This window comes from Chaetura pelagica, unplaced genomic scaffold, assembly GCF_000747805.2.
Source record: "Chaetura pelagica isolate M959 unplaced genomic scaffold, ChaPel_1.0 scaffold346, whole genome shotgun sequence".
Classification (NCBI taxonomy): Eukaryota; Metazoa; Chordata; class Aves; order Apodiformes; family Apodidae; genus Chaetura; species Chaetura pelagica.
In genome coordinates this window covers 851,273-865,777 of record NW_009953797.1, presented here as the reverse complement: position 1 = coordinate 865,777, position 14,505 = coordinate 851,273, and the positions used below count along the sequence as shown (strand labels likewise).

At 34.8% G+C, this 14,505-nt stretch overlaps 1 protein-coding gene across 1 annotated transcript in view; it reads right to left on the bottom strand.

The window, feature by feature from the left end:
* CCSER2 (coiled-coil serine-rich protein 2) overlaps positions 1-14,505 on the bottom strand; it is a 48,638-nt gene that overhangs the window by 16,006 nt on the left and 18,127 nt on the right. Inside the window, exons 4-7 of the mRNA XM_010001116.1 lie at positions 11,980-12,142; positions 11,157-11,352; positions 1,964-2,047; positions 93-179 (exon numbers count right to left, since the gene is read on the bottom strand). Coding sequence (XP_009999418.1) covers positions 93-179; positions 1,964-2,047; positions 11,157-11,352; positions 11,980-12,142 — 530 coding nt within the window. The remainder of the gene's footprint in view (positions 1-92; positions 180-1,963; positions 2,048-11,156; positions 11,353-11,979; positions 12,143-14,505) is intronic.

Sequence of the window (14,505 nt, the reverse complement as noted above, 5' to 3'; positions counted from 1 at the left end):
AGACACCTAGCTCTCTTAAAGCTTTGTTACCTATTGAAGTCTCACTGCAGTGCATACTTGAGACATTGTTAAACATTTAGTGCTACACTTACAAGTTGATGCTCTAACTGGTTGATTGTTTCATCCTTTTTCTTCAGTTCATCTTTCAGCTGCCTGATCTCATTCAGCAGATCATCCATCTGCAGTGGAACAGCAGACAACATGAGGTTTTCTTTAACGGCTATACAGTCTAAAGCAACACCCCTATGGGACATATTATATCAGATGTTTATGGAGGACAGGCAGTAATGTTAGCATAAGTTTTCCTCTTATTAACACAGTGAGACAGGCTGTAAGCATACAGCCTAAAGAGTGAAGAAGCTTGACTAGAAGCTTCTGTAATAGGCAGGGTTGAGCCAATTGACTGAATTTTCAGGCTAAGGTAAGTAAATTGGCTGCATTTTTGATGCAGTAATTCATCTGTTGTACAAGTGAATGGCATCACAGAGATGAACATCCCCAGCATCTACTACTAATGTGCTCCTCTTTATACAACAACAAAAAATAGAGAAGCTTAAAAGTTAAGTGAATTTATCATTGACATAGAATGATGGAAACATGAACAATATAATATAGAAACATAAGCAGAACTACATTTACTGAATGCAAACAACACAGCTGATTTGAACTACTATAAACTGAAGACCTGAAGTTCAGAGTAAATATTGGAAATATGCAATAATTTATTCTTTTAAAATATTTTTTCATCATTAGGTCAATTTAATGTGCTTTATAACTGTGCCATTATAGCTAGGCCACAAACTAAGGGACATACTTCCATTTAATAGCATTGATCTATGAATTCAGTTTCACTGAAGATGTTATTTGTTACCACTTTAGGACAACACTCTGATTTGCTGGGCAATTTTTCAAAAAACATTATGGTGTTGGGTAAAGATGTGACAATTCAAACTATCAGTTAAACCTAGCAAATTTTTTTTCTTATTAAGTTAAAAAGCCATCCTTATTCCTCTAGGAATTAAGACTAAGATTTTGAGGGAAGTGATTGTAGCAGGACAACAAACGCATTGATTAAAGAAAAAAGAAGGCTTAAATGAAAAGAATGATGCATACAGAACTAGAGCTTTGGTGAACCTCTTAAACCCTGAAACCAGGATTTGGACAGATGATCTTCAAACAGGAACAAGATTCTAAGTGTTCTTCCCTTTCAAGGAGTATTTCTAATTTTATTGTATATTCAGCAAGTATTGTTGTACTACTACTACTTACTACTGTAAGTGCAGGATTAGTGATGTTTCTGTATTGATTTTACAATAAGAGCCTCAAGCAATGCTATAAAATCCCTGTACTGTAGAAAGCACAACATTACAAGACTTGGACCATAAAAGATGATCCTTTTTGGAATATCCACTGTGAATGCTTTGTCCTTTAATATCCATTAAAAAAAAAGTCTATCTTTGACTTTGTGGGGTTCACAGTGTTTTTAAGTTACATCTACAACATCTGCATTAACTCAGGGAAAATTTATTTACATGAAAGAATTGTAAACTGAAGTCAATAATTCATTTAATGAAAGAACAAGTACAGTATGATTATACTTTAAAGCAAAAACTAGCTTTTCAATTTCTAACACTTAACAAGCTGGCAGCAAATTTTGGAAGGGAGTTACTCTACAGCTGTTAATTCCCACATGGCTGCTACAAATAACAAAAAGTGAAGTTATTTTAAATATTTAAATGGTGCTAGCATTTGTTTTAAAAAGCATGTATTTTAAAAGGTCAAATAAACCCCTCCATTTTACCAAAACTGAAAAGATCAAGTATATCAAATGCAAACCTAGCAAATGTTTAATAGATGAACAAAGAAAGAGGCACTACTTCACAGTGACAGAGAAGTCTTTGTGCTTTTTATACACAAACAGGCTTTTATCTTCTACTCTGTAGAGTCCCTCAGTGTCACTTACCTTGAAAGTTGTCTCAGGTTCTCGTGGTTCTGGACTTGGTGGAAGTGAGAGTGGGATGTCCTGGAGTGATATATTTTCATCATTCTATCAGAGAATAAAAACAAGAACTGGCTGATGCTTTGCTCTCTGTGAGATTTATATTGCAACCCATGAGATCTGACCTGGTTAAGTGAGTCTATTTATATTTCATGCATTTTTGTCTGAAAGTTTCATGACCAACTGTTGAACATTATTTTAAAGGAAACCTTACAACCAGCAACATAAACTATGTATATATTTCAAAGTTATGATTGAAATGGAGGATGAATTACTGGAATTAATATCTATTACCAAAAAGTTTGTTTGACTAGTTCCTTATGCACTAAGCTATGGCAGAAGTGCAAGAAGCTGGAAGACTCTTGTGCCCAGCTCACTTGGTCAAGAGTGGGAAGACACAGCATTGAGTAGGTGGCAGCTATTGCCTTCAGTCCTAGCTAGACACAGCAGCAGTTCATATCCTCAAACTATTTACTGAAAGAACTCCCTTGCAAACTTGCTTTGAAGGATGGACACACATCACTTGTCTCCAGAACCTCTTAGAATGTCCATTACCTCTCTCTGTGCATTCTCCTTTTCTCCCAGATAGGAAAGCCTCCCTTGCTACAGCATGTGCACAGTGCCCAAATAAGGGCCATGAACAGCCTTCCACTCCTCACAGAGCTGAAGAAACAATTGCAGCTATGCCAAAGTGCATTGATTTTGCAAAAAAAGTCTGGTAAAAACTGCCCACTGTGTTATATCAGAAAGGAATGGTGAAGCTATGTGATTTTTAAAGCTTCATTTTCTTCAGTATCCATTCAAATAATCTGTTTGAGCAATATCAAAATATTCAGACAAAATATTTCAGCCAGGAATTCTTAACTACTAAAGCAACATTTGCTTCTGGGACAACTAATACAAAATTAATTCACGGCCATCAGAGCAAAATATCAATTATAAAAACTGGAACCACAGAAAAGTATTCTTTCCCCCAGCATGACAGTCATAAATTCTGAAATTAAGCACAGCAAGTAGAAACGAAATAACCAAAGATGCCAAAAGATGATTGCCTGGATATGTCCTGAACCACTTTTGTCACTCTCATGACAAAAACACACACAGCCCTTCTCTACAGTACCTCAAACCTCAGGGCTCAGCCCTGAACAGGTTCCATTAGGTGACAAGTGTCAAGGCACAGACTGACGCACTGACAGCATATTCTCATGACACATTCTCAGGTTTGTAGCACAATGTTGTATCCAATCTCAGTGTGAGACAAAACTACAGTACAACTACAGTGCTGTTATTTTATGGACATGAGGGATCATAACGTACATTTACTGGGTGTAAAAAGATTCCACACCCCCTCCTTTCTGTCCATCTCATCCATGCTACCTTCTTAAAGAAGAAAAATAAAATAAACTTCTATCTTACAGTATTCTACTTTCTTTTTAGGGTTCTTAAAGGGGAGTTTCTTGATCTAATGACTTGTAGAATATAAAAGCAGCAACTCCCTAAAACCTGTCTGCCTTGAAACTGCTGTGAGGCTGAACCAGCAACTCCCTAAATTCATGGGAGTAAAACCACAGCTCAAATGCTAAGGATCAATTAAGGGAAAAACTCACAATACAACTATTTATGTTATATCCATGAAGCATCTTTTTTTTTAATCCTTAAGAAATATGGCTCACAAATTTTTAACTGAACTGCAGAGAAACATCAAGATTGTCCAGATGCAAAAAAAATAATAAAAAATTAACTTCTAACAATTAAGTTTTAACTTCTTCCTACAGTCACCAGTTAGTTGCAGCCAAAATATGCACAACCATCACCAGAATTAAAATACAAAAATACTAAGAACTGTCATACGATTCCAAATTGCTTTTGTCATACTACAGACAGTTAAATATAATTGCCATCACTAAGATGTAATTGTGTATCTTGAAGTTTTTTTGGTGTTGTTTACTTGTTTGTTTGGGTTATTTTTTACTTCTTGGCTTTTTTTTTATTTTTTAAAGACTATGATAGTGAGAGCAGTTGAATTTCAAGGCTTCTGACTCCTCAACATGGTGAATCCTTCAGCTTACCCTGTTGAACACACAGTTGTACTCAATTCACAAGTGGCTGGTTGTTCCTTCTGGGCAGAAAGCCAGCAAGTGACAGGCTGATGAAGCAGCAGCTAACAGTCTGTTCTGAACAAGTTCTAATAGAGTGTTTTAAAAATAATTTTCACAATAATACCATAAAGAAACAAATACTGTTTAATCTAAAACATTTCAGAAGTGGTAGAGGAAACTGAGCAGCAATTAAAACAATAGAATCATTTACAGATTAACAGATTATATATTTTGTACTACATTTCAATTTATATTAAAACAGATTTCATCAACACTTGTTATTTTAAATGTGTATTGAAACAAATACACATGCTCAGAACAAAAGTCACAGCTGTAATTGTGAAGGAGCAATCATGGGAATGGAAAAAACAAAACAAGCCAATGTATTTCAATCAAAAGTAGCTTGCAGGCTTTTAAAAGTTGTATCACTGATACCTCTAGTACATCTTTTAGTTCACATTAGAATGCATTTAAGTGAAGCAATAGAACATTCTAAAACAGCAGATTAAGACCTAATTGCAAAGAAGGTTAGTATGCTGCATATTCAATGGTGATTTAAATGAAGTCCTCCAGCCCCATGCTACACCTGACTAGCAAAGCAAGCTCATCTGCATCGATTCCCTTACCATTGTCTTAATTATCCTAATACATATAATGAACACAGGGCAACTAAAAAATAATTCAGTTCTAACACTATCAGCAGGAACTTAACCAACCCATTGTGAACACTTGCTAGGATTCATCTATATAACTTGTTTTGTTTTGCTTTTGCTTTCTTCTTCATTGTTTTGCTGAAGTGAGATTGGTGAAGCAGAATAAGGTTATCAATGTACAAGAAAGAGATTAGATTGGCAAAACCCTCTATGAATTAGCAAAACAAACGCAAGTGGTTATATGCATATTCTATTTTGGTGGTCTAGAAATTATATGCTAAAATATAATCACATTTCAGAAACTTGGCGAGAACTTACACTAATTTTAACCTTCAGATAAAATTACAGTAAACTTTCTAAAGGTATCTTCACACTGTAACAGATAATATAAAAAGCTGTTACCTCTTGTTTTTTACCTAACATGTTTACAGTAGTAGAATACATTATTTATCATACAGGTGCAACAAAAGCCTAATTTCTGCCAAATGTAAAAGATGTTTGCAAACACAAGAACCGAGGGCAGCTCATGAGGCATATAGAAAACAAATGCTTATCAAATACATTGACAAAGAAGTTCTACCTATAAACATAGGTAGCAAAAAAACCCAAACCCATTTCCTCAGGAGATTGCTTTCGAAAAACAGCAGCATTACAAGAAAAAAAAAATTGTTGTTAATGTTTAACTTTTTCTTAAATTCAAAACGCTGCAACTCAAACCTCTTACATCCTGACAACCCCGGCATAGTTATTTTCAGTTTAGGCAGGAAAATAACCTGCAGTATATCAACTGACAGAGGACTGATGTTGCAGACATTCACATTTAATTAGCTACGGAGGGATAGTCTTCAGTTATAAATTGATTTTTTTTTAACCTGATATAAATTCATATATATAAATTGGCACACAATGTTTAATCAAGATCATACTCATTTAAGAAATCACTGTCTGCAATTACTTTCAACTCATTTACATTTACTGGAAAGATTTTTCTGGACTTAAGTCAACAAAATATAATTCATCTTTTAGCCAGTTCTAAGTAATGTATGTAATAAACTGAGGTAATCACATGCTTCAAGATAGAAAATTATAGGAAACCTGGAGTCAGAAACCATTAAAACATACTTCAGCAAGACTCAGAAAACCATCCTATATTGACTACTAGCTACATAAAGGGAACAGGTAGTGGAAAAAATAAATCCACACACAAATTCCCATCAAACACTTTTAGAATACTCAAAAACTTAAAAGGTTACACAGGCAAAAACCTTTACAGTAACTTTTTAAAGACAAGTGTAAATAAGTCACCTCCCCTCTAACATTTTATAGTATTAGCAGTGCCTAAACACCAAATCCAGAATGTCTGAAGCTTTACAGCCATGACTAAGAAAGTAGTCTGATTTCATGCTGAGAATTATTTTAACTTCATATTCCTTTTCAAAGTATATCTGCTGAGAAAATACCATCTTAATTTTCTACAAGTTTATGTTATTGTTTCAGGATAAAGTCAGTAAGAGTTAGACAGAATTTTTAAGTGTACATATAGATAAAATAGATGACAGTCCTTTCTTTGCTGATTCTTAACACTGTCAGGCACCTTGTTTCTCCAGACAATTAATTTTCCACATGTCAAATATTTTTACACACCCACTCCCAAACATTACAGTCTAAACTGCAGCTCTTTATTGCATTCTCAGGTCTGCATATGTAATTTTTAATCCATCTCAAGGACACGAGCTAAAGGTTATGGGAATAACCCTCTATCATGGCTGTCAAAAGTACAACCTCAACTCATTCAAATACAAACAAATACAGATTGAAACCTGTATTTTTGAGTGCCTGTACTTAATATGCTCTCATGCTAATATTTTACAAGTGTGAAACCTTTAACCTTATAAATTCCCAAAGAAGTGATTTATTGTTTTTTGGTAAACAGAGCACTAAATATTCCTTTTTATTTAGTGACACTTCTTAATAAATAATAACCTCTGTGAAATAGAAGTGTTTAGTCAAGAACAGCCTAATAAAGAAATCTCTTTTTCTTTCTAACCTGTGCTGATTATATACAGCAGCAGTTTACCTACTATAGATTGTTGGGCTTTGAGCATTGCAGTTTTTTTTGCTGATAAACAGTTTAACAGCTCAAAAACGCCACACTTATTTGTATTTCTCCTCTCCTCTCAGAAGTTAAATGTTTTATTTTATGTGCCTCTATTTTAAAAATAAATAAAAACCCCACAGCCATAAATAAAGTCAAGCTCTGTGACTAAATACATCATAATAGTCCAGGGAATGTATTTCAGCATTATAAATGAGCCCCTTCTATACAGCAGACTGACTGTGCAGTTTTTCTCCCTGCCTATACTTTCCTTCTTCTCCTTTCCCTTTGCTTTCTTTAGGTGATATTAATTGCACACTTTAGTTAAAAGCACACATAAAGAAAAATTGTAGAACTTCTATAATAGAAGGGATGAGATGAAGGGTATTATTCTCCTTTAGAAAAAAATCTCCTATATTGCCTCAGAGGAAGAACTCAAAGCTTAAAACAATAGTTGCTTTCATTTTACTAACATATTTTAAATCCTTCTATTACAAAACTAACTTTCTAGAACCAAATGCATTTTCAGCAATTATCACACAGTTCCCAAACAGCATAAGCTGCCTTTCAAAACACAGGATTTTAAAATAATATACTATTAATAGTATGCTAATAATTTCACCTTGAGAATTCTTTAAAAGTTCCAGCATCTGCACTTTACTAAGAAGTTGAAAAGTGCTGAAGAAACATTGCTAAAGTTTATCAAGATTTATGAAAGCAGGTGCTATTCCCTGATGACAACTTGGCACCATGAGTGTAGTTTCATTCAAGTATCACTAAAAATCAGTGTCATACAGTATCCACTGCCCACTGTCAAAACATTTATGAGAGTCCAACAGCTAACCAAATGTTTAAACTTGAAATTTTGTCAATTTTATTTGCTATTCTTTGGTGATTTCTTTGGTTCTTATTCTTTCAAGCACAGCTAAGTCACTGAGGTGAACTATTTTGTGGCAGAGAGAGAAAAAAATAGGTGCAATTTATGCAACTTAATATCTTAGTATTTCATTAACTAACCTGTTTCTTCTTTGACTTCAGGCTTCTTACAACAAAGATAAGCAACTCTGCAGATCTCACCAGATGCAAAACCAAAAGAGTACAATGAATACGTACTTCAAAGATACTCAGGTGACTTACTAATCTCTAGCTTCAGCAAAAATACATTGGTGCATTTCACAGTTTAGCACTACAGACTCCATTTTTTTCATTCATTCCCCTTCATGCAAGTGGGCTAGTCATATCTGGTAAGTTTCACTGAAGATCTGGGCTTGAAAAATAAGAACTTATTTTCCATTCATGACGGGTAAATTGAAAAGAAACATTTTTAACAAAACTTGCCTCCCCCAGAGAAAAATGGGCTTCACAGATCTCACAGTTCTTTGAACTGCTTCATGTTTCAGTCCTCCTTAAAGTATCAGTAAGTGCTCATCTGAGATAAGACAGGGTGGCTGCAAATCGCTGCTGCCAGACTGGAGAGGAAGTTACTACAGAGGATGGTCAATCCTTGACTAGATCAAAGGCTCTCGGGCATCAGAAATATCACAATTCTTATTTAAATAAGGATGTTCTAACACATTAGCTCTGTAGCCTCAACCTAAAGCAACAAGTTTAAGAAATTAACTGAGGAGGAGGAAGGAATTTAAGATGAGAAGAAAACTTATTTACTACTAAGCATGCAAATGAAGTACCTTAGTCAACGTTTAAGAGGCATTAGCATTTAAATGTCAGTAATTACTAGAGCTAAGACTTCAGAGCTTTTTCTTCTTACAAGGCAAAGTTAGTGCTCTGGTTAAGCATTAAGTGAGAAGATTCACAAGTAGCTCCAAATCTCCTTGTAAATAATTATAACTGCATGTAGCACAAGAAGAACCTACAATTTTCATTCCATGTAAGCTGCTGTAAGATCATTGCCAGATCAGAGGTTACACTTACTACAGGGAAAATGTTAAAAAACTCTGCATGATGGCAGCATGCAAGAAGTAAGCAGACAACACATGTACTGCTGGTACTGCTATCCTGGTCACAGAGTTCAGAAAAGGCTAGACTGCTCAAATAACTACTTATTTTTCCAAGCAGAACTGGGAACACAACACCCAACTCATGCTGTTGCAGTTATCTTACCAGTAATATTCAAGGTAATTTATATATGGTGATGTGAGCTACAGTCACAGCAATGAATCCCATAAAGCACATTAAGCCTCTCTAGGAATCTGCTAGGTATACATTCATTATATGCTCTGCTTTACAGTAAGATAATTGTATGAAATGGACTTTAATTACTGTATCTTACTATCTTTCTACAACTGTTCCCATGAGACCTTATGTCTAAGACCTGACTACAGCTCTATTTCTATCTATCCAAGTAATACTGCCAAAAGTCATAACTGGAAAAAGGTAACACTTGTATATTTAAATATATAATATAGGTGAAGCAAATATAAGAACTCTGCTTCCTTTACTAAAGACAGTGGTTGAAAGCAGCTAAGTTTGTATCTTGCTTTTTAAAGTTTTGAAAGAAGAGGCCTTTCATATAACCCAGAATGAGACCAAGTTCTAACTTAAGTGTTCAGACAAAGCTCATGTAATTGTTTTCAAATTTGTATTTCTGTTCTTTACATGGAGAAAAAAAAAAAAATTAAAAGAAAAAGACCTGCAATATTTTTACTCACTTGTCAGTATAAATTCAATATTTTCAGGAAAGGTTTAAGCCTTAAAAATAACAAAAAGATATATATATATGGAGAGAGAGAGTCTTACTCTGATTGTTTAGTAAATAATGGTAGTAAGGATCTAAAGTTATCCCCTCTGTAGCAGGTTAATTTACTTTTTTACATTGCCATTCATATTGTTTGATTAAAAGGTTGGACAATACACGGGTGTAGATTAAATGTTCAGAAGTCTAGTGACGGGTTTTGGAAGCAGTGAGTCAAAATGGGGACATGAGGTCAGAAAAATACAGAGAAGTGTGCATGATCAAGTTTGAAGGGAAGAGTAATACTTGTTATTACACAACCCTACATTACAGGGAGTGAGGCAGAGAAGATCAATTTTTTGGCAAGAGAAGCAGCAAGTTTTGAAGAACATACATTTCTAGGAGTAGCCTTCTTCTGAGAGTTTAAGTTTTTTAAGAAAAACTTAAACTGAGCTACTTGAGGCAAGGTTTGTTTTCTGGAACCTTTTAGAGAAGTCTGGCTGTTACAAACCAGATCAAGATTTAAAACACAGTATCCTGCAGGGTCACATACTATTTGGCTGTAACACGCATGACTTTACACAGTGATCTACACATGCACAGACCATCTATCTAGTTGTTTAATTGTCCTTGTGTTAAAGGTATTAAAGGCTCTGGATAAGCATTCTCTGCCATGTCATGTAATAACTGGATGCTTGAGCCTGTTGGGAGGCACAGCTTACGCAGTTCACTACCCAGACACTAGGCTCTAAGAACATACTTCGCTCTCTGACACTACATTCTTTTAGCTAGAATGATACTTTTGATTTCATCAGTGGAAAAACATCTCCAGTATTCTCAATTACCATAGGAAGCAAATGCTCACATTTCTAAAAGGCACAGTCATACCCCTGAATTAGCTTCAAGGCTGATTTGCTTTTTGTTTTGCTGTGTTTTGTTTTAGTATCTTACTTTCAGAGCACAAATTTATTTCCACATTATTGTGTGAGGAAAAAAACAACAGTAAACCTACAGAACACCACACAGATACTTTTCAATGCTAATCTGTATATGTCTCCAAAGAAAGTCTCAAGGAATTTTTCTTTTTAAGGTAGCAAAGGAATTTTTGAAGCTGAAATGCCATACTTCTGCTGAAGTCATCAAGCATTTGAGCAATTCCAATAGAAATGCCCCAGTAGGATTTGCTAAGCTTTTTGTTAAAACATACAGAAAAGAAGGAAAACAAAGGCTTAAAGAGTTATTACAATTGACTCGCTGAATGCAGGTTTGATCAACTGAATCAATTTTAAAAAAAATAAAACTAAATTAAAATATAATCTCAGCTTTTTAGAATCTTATTAAATAAAAAATTTTCTTCACGTCCACTGAGTTTTTTTAAAATCTAGCATTATTTCCTCAGAGAAGAAGAATAACAATACTTAATATTTTTTGCAAAGTGCTGAAATGTCAGAAAAAAGTACTACTTTACAGAGCAATAAAAAGTGCACACTTTCTTGAACACTGAAATTCAATGTATAAAGGAAATTATAACAGCCTAATAAGGCCAAACAGAACATTAGCCCACTTAGGCTCACTCTCCAAAATACTTTACTGCTTTTGTTCTGTTTAAACAGCTCACCTGGTGCAATAATCTCTTCAGCTTCAATAACTGAGTTTTTACAGCTGTGCAGTCCTGGACCATGTGCCGAAGTGTCATTTCATCCAGCATCACAGTGTTCTCTGCTAAGCCCACCAGCTGTCTAGGAGCCTGGTAGAAATTTGGTGCTCCATAGCTTTCCAAGTGACCAACAGGAGATTCTAGGTATTTTGATCCCCTTTAAAAGAATAATTAAAAAATAAAAACACAGTGATGACAAAACTAGAGCTAGAAAGCAGTTAGTAAAAAATGAAGTGTTCTGTAACATGGGCTATCTTAACACACTGTGGCATACAGCAGTAAATAAAATACATTAGGAAATGTCAATCCCATTTCACTGAAATGCTGGGCTTTCCTTCCCACATGCATACACCTCTCACAGTACCCAAAAACCAGTTTGTTCATCAGGATTTCTATAAACTGCCATTCAAGCCAGCCTCCAAGATATGTTTACATAGAATTTTAAAACAAATCAATAAGTAAAAAGCTGTCCACACTTACAAACTGCAAATAAGAAGACAGTGTAATGTTTTTCCATGGAACATATATGGTAACTTAATCCAGGCTTTGTAGTATCACATAAACACAAGCAACATATTTTTTTATTTAAAACCGTGACAGAAACAAAAATTTTGAAAAGAAATTATAAATCTCAGTGATGTTCCCACCCAGACACACTACTTACAGACATACAGCTATTCTGAAAATGTCATGTATGCAGTATCCCTTGAGACCCTTCTGTGTCAAAAGACATTTCTCATCCTGGTATTTCAATTGCTTGGGAGAAAAGAGACAAGTCCTTTACCTGTTCAAGTCATTTTTACCATGGATATAGTGATCAGTGTGGCCAAGATGATAGTGATCCTGTGTATTCCACCGTTGTTGTGGTGCTCTTTTCCAGAAACCTTCCTGATGTTGCCTAGCATTTCTGTCTTGTCTATCATAACGGCTCATATTTTCACATTCCTCTACAGAGAGCATAAAGTAAAAAAAATAATAACAAAAATTATAAAATTTGTTCCTAAGTCCTTGTAAATACAATATTTGCAACATGCTGGTAACAAATGCAGTGTAAAATCTGTGGGGATTTTAAACTGATTTAAAAAAAAAACAAAAGCATTTTAGGACTGCCAAGCAGACTTCTGAAGTGACGGCACATTTTTACTAGGATATAAACTGTTAAAAGAACAATAGTAGCCTGTAGAAAATAAGTACAGAATTTAGTCTTATAAGTATTTCGGATTTAAGTAAAAAAATCAGTTGGAGCCAATAAGGCTATGGACAAGAGAAAAATAAAATCTGTAAGTAACATTTTCCTGTCTTCCTTAGTGACAGGATCTTCAGGCCTTTAAAAAGTTCAAACATCACATGAATACAGAAAGACGACATTTCAGAAAAAAGCGAGTACTTAGTTCCAAAAGAGAAGGGTTTCATTACTTAAAATACATATATATCTCATCTCATTAATCTTGCTTATTTAAAAGATTGAAAGACCTTGAATCTTTATTTACCTGGACAACAAGAATGACTTACAACAAACAAACCAATCTCTTTAAAACATGAACTTCCCCAAAGCAAAGCAGCAAATTCCACAAACTCCTGACGGGAACTAAAGCTATATTTGGCAACAGCTTGTAAACCACAAGAAACAGAGCCAAAATAAGTGCTACCCGTGCAGTGAGACACAGCAAAAAAAAGTCATGAACTGTTACTCTGCCATCGCATTTTCTCCTTCACTTACCCAAGGAGTTTTTCCTCACATTGTCAGTCCTTTGCTAGGAGAATAATTTACACGAGAGAACACTGTTTTATTCAGCTGCCTACTCAGACATAGCTGCGCATAAGACGCTCATAAACAGGCCTTCCTTCCTGCTCAGCTCCCAGCCTGCGTGCTGTTGGGAAGGGAGCCCAGTTTCACCCTGTGATTTAAAACTGCCATCCTCACTCACTGCATACTTGTTGAGCTAGAACTGTTTCTATAAATAGTGTCCAAGCGGTATCCCAGACTCCAGAATGAAACAAGGAGAGTTTCTGTAGACCTAGAAAGTCTTAAGAGGTTGGTGTCAGGGAAGCCACATAATTACAAATAGAGTGTTGGCAAAAAGTGCTGTTAAATATTATTATAACAAATGTTCATCTCTACGATTCAATTAACACCTAGTTCAATAACCGAATAAGTAGGTAAGAAAACAAAGTTGCTCATCTAAAGTAACAGTAGATTTCCTTTAGAAACATCCTTCTACAGCTCAAAATACATGAAAATTCAAGCAAGTCTACTCAAAATAAGCCCTCAATAACTTTAAGTAATTTTATTATAATTTTCAGCTTTGGAAAATGAAATTAAGAACTAAGTACAGAGAAATTAGTATTAACAAACTTTGTTTTTTCAGGTGGTCATAATTATTTAATGGAAAGCCTGGAGGTGACTTTTGAATACTGCTATTCAGATCTTCTTTGCTAAAAATTCAGGGGTTTTAACATAAGAAGCAATTATACAAGACACCCCGTTTATGCCCATTTAATATGGAAACCCAACTTAAAAAACAGTCAATAATAATAGTCATTAGCTAATATTGATGCCAAACAGCAAGTCTCTCCTCCTGAACCAGCAGCTTACACAGCAGGTTGTTGTAGCCACAAAATATATTCCAGCTGCACAAACTTTATTGATGCTAAGCTGTTGAAGTGAGTAGGTTTGTATTGATGCAATTCAGAGAGCAGTGAATTAAAATCATATTTCATTTGTGTCTAGATTAAATGGTAAACAAACTTTTTTTCGTACCAAACATTCATCTTAAATGCATGCATTTTTAACAGTTTTCAAGTGAGTAATTTAAAATAGAATTACTGATACAGCATCAGTGCATGTTTTAAACATTTTATGAGAACATTTTATTCTCATTTTATGAGAAATTGATCTAACCTGTAGAAATGTTTCTTAATTTTTCCAACAGGATTAAAATCACCATTACTGAAAGAATATCTATGTGTATAACCAGTAGTACTGCAAGAAATCACCTAGGCTTGGATTGTCATTCATTCTGGAAAATTAAAAAACTGTACACTTATCTAGGCTGAAAATTTGAATAGTAGGACTAATGTTAGTACGCAGCTTTCACACAAGTATGCTGGAAAACTTAGTCTGAGGTGTAAAAGATTGAGTACTACACTTCATAGGTGCACACTTGAAATGTGCCACCGCTGCAGGAGATGGATCAATGTATGTTTATTTACTGCTAATTTGGCTTCATAGCTTGCATACACACTGAAGTCTTCCCCAAAAGCACTGATGGAACTCCGAAAGAAACTCAGTTTCCCCAGTGTTCAGCAG